The 1,770-nt window shown below is 57.7% G+C and overlaps 1 protein-coding gene across 1 annotated transcript in view; it reads right to left on the bottom strand.

The window, feature by feature from the left end:
- Window positions 1-1,770, bottom strand: part of TNPO3 (transportin 3) — a gene marked incomplete at its 3' end in the record, with an annotated part of 18,271 nt that overhangs the window by 12,308 nt on the left and 4,193 nt on the right. The window contains exons 3-4 of the mRNA XM_010131732.1: window positions 1,088-1,277; window positions 548-768 (exon numbers count right to left, since the gene is read on the bottom strand). Of these exons, the coding sequence (XP_010130034.1) occupies window positions 548-768; window positions 1,088-1,277 (411 nt within the window). The remainder of the gene's footprint in view (window positions 1-547; window positions 769-1,087; window positions 1,278-1,770) is intronic.

Raw genomic sequence — 1,770 nt, 5'->3', positions numbered from 1 at the left:
TTTGCCAGCTTGTCCACAACGTCAGGTCGAGCTCAGCGTTATCCGGTCTCGCTCTCAGTGAAATCCAGCCTCTTCTGCACATGGCAAAGTGGAATTCTGGTGTCAGTACAAGCCCAGGGCTCAGCTGCTGAAGCTGCTCCCGCTTTGGGACATTCCACTGTAATGTGCAACCCGCGCTGAGCATCAGCTCCCCAAACCCCCAGACACGAGGCTGAGGCATGTCAGGGGCCCTGGGACCACCCCGAGACGCTTGATGCTCTGGCATTCTCCCCGCTCCTCCTCTTAGCTCAACGCTGCAAAATTCCGGCCAACGATCACCCCTTGATACCATGGAAAAAGCCCTGAAAGATGCACGGGAATTGTCTTGGGCAAGTCCATCCCCACCGAGCTTCAACCTCCACAGCTCGTGCTCTCCACAGGACCAGGACTTCACTGGTCCAAGGCTCCCGCCACGTCCCAGCCAGGCACGAGGTTGGCTCCTCATCCTCGTCTCCAACCTCCAGCTGCCGCTGAGAATCGCTGTTCCCTTCGAGCGTCCCTGCAGGACCGGCTGGCGAGCAGACGGACACGCCTGCCCGTGGACACAGGCCGGGCTCGCGCCACCAGGGCCTCCCCAGGCTCCGAAGCCAACTCTCACAATGTTCAAGGAGCAAATCTGTCGGGAGCTGCCTCCCTCCAGACGAGCTCCTCCGCTGTCACCACACGTCGGCCCGTCCTCTCCAGCTGCCTTGATGACCACGGGCTGGTGAATCAGCTTTTCTCCAGAAACTCCAGCACACAACCCGCTGTGAAAACGGGTAGCGAGAACAATTTGGAGGTGTTTCTGATGGAAACGTCCCTCTGGATGTCACACCAGGTCACTGCCGAGCTAGCAATCAATAAAGAGCCCTTAAGAAACTAAAGAACAACAACAAAATCACAGCAGCGCCTCTGCGCCTCGTATCAAAACCCTCTCGACTGTACTAACGGGCCCGTATTTTCCACAGCATTTAGAACTGAACTGTTACGGACACGGCGGCAGGAGAGATCTGACCCAGAACCAGAGCCGGAGAGCCCCGGTGCTGCCCCGCAGAGATGACCCACCCACCTGGGAGCCGCCGATTCCACACAGACGGCAAAATTCGGAATGTTTCCGAGGTGGCTCGTGACTTGCGGCACCAAGAGACTCCGTTTCTGCGGCCAGCGTTCACGGCAGCGTGGTCAGGGCTGACACCAAGCCTTCCAGAGCTGGAAGGAGTTGGCTCACGCACCCGCAGGCAGCTCCAGCAACGATGGACCTGGGTTGCCAAGGAATTCAGAGGGGGAAAAAACCCCTGAACTGGTGTTTATTGATGTTATTTGGGGATTTTTTCCTGATAACAAAGTGATTCCAAGGTGTTGAGAATCCCCGAGCATCTCTCAGGCACTGGGGGAAGAAGGTGATGCACCATCCCCACTGGATCGTGGCAGATCTTCACGAACCATCTCAGCTCTGGTGGATCTGGGGCTTTTCAATAAAAACGGCCTTTGGACTGCGAACACGTGAGGGCTGTGGGGCTGCTCCACAAGAGCCCAGCGCAGCCTGTCGCGGGGATCTGGAGAAGAAAGGGCTCGTTGCTCATTTCCCTTGCAAAGAGATTCAGCTCCAGCTGCGTTTCCAGAGAGAGCCGTGAAGAGCAGAGAACCTCAGCGTGGTTTGCAGTGAAGGGACCTTCCAAGCTCCTCCAGTCCAACCCCCTGCAGGGAGCAGGGACATCTGCCCCCAGAGCAGGGGGCTCAGAGCCCCAAGGG

The sequence above is a fragment of the Buceros rhinoceros genome, unplaced genomic scaffold (genome assembly GCF_000710305.1).
Source record: "Buceros rhinoceros silvestris isolate BGI_N320 unplaced genomic scaffold, ASM71030v1 scaffold32632, whole genome shotgun sequence".
NCBI lineage: Eukaryota > Metazoa > Chordata > Aves > Bucerotiformes > Bucerotidae > Buceros > Buceros rhinoceros.
Note: the sequence above shows the minus strand (reverse complement) of the source record. Positions and strands in the feature narration are given on the sequence as shown.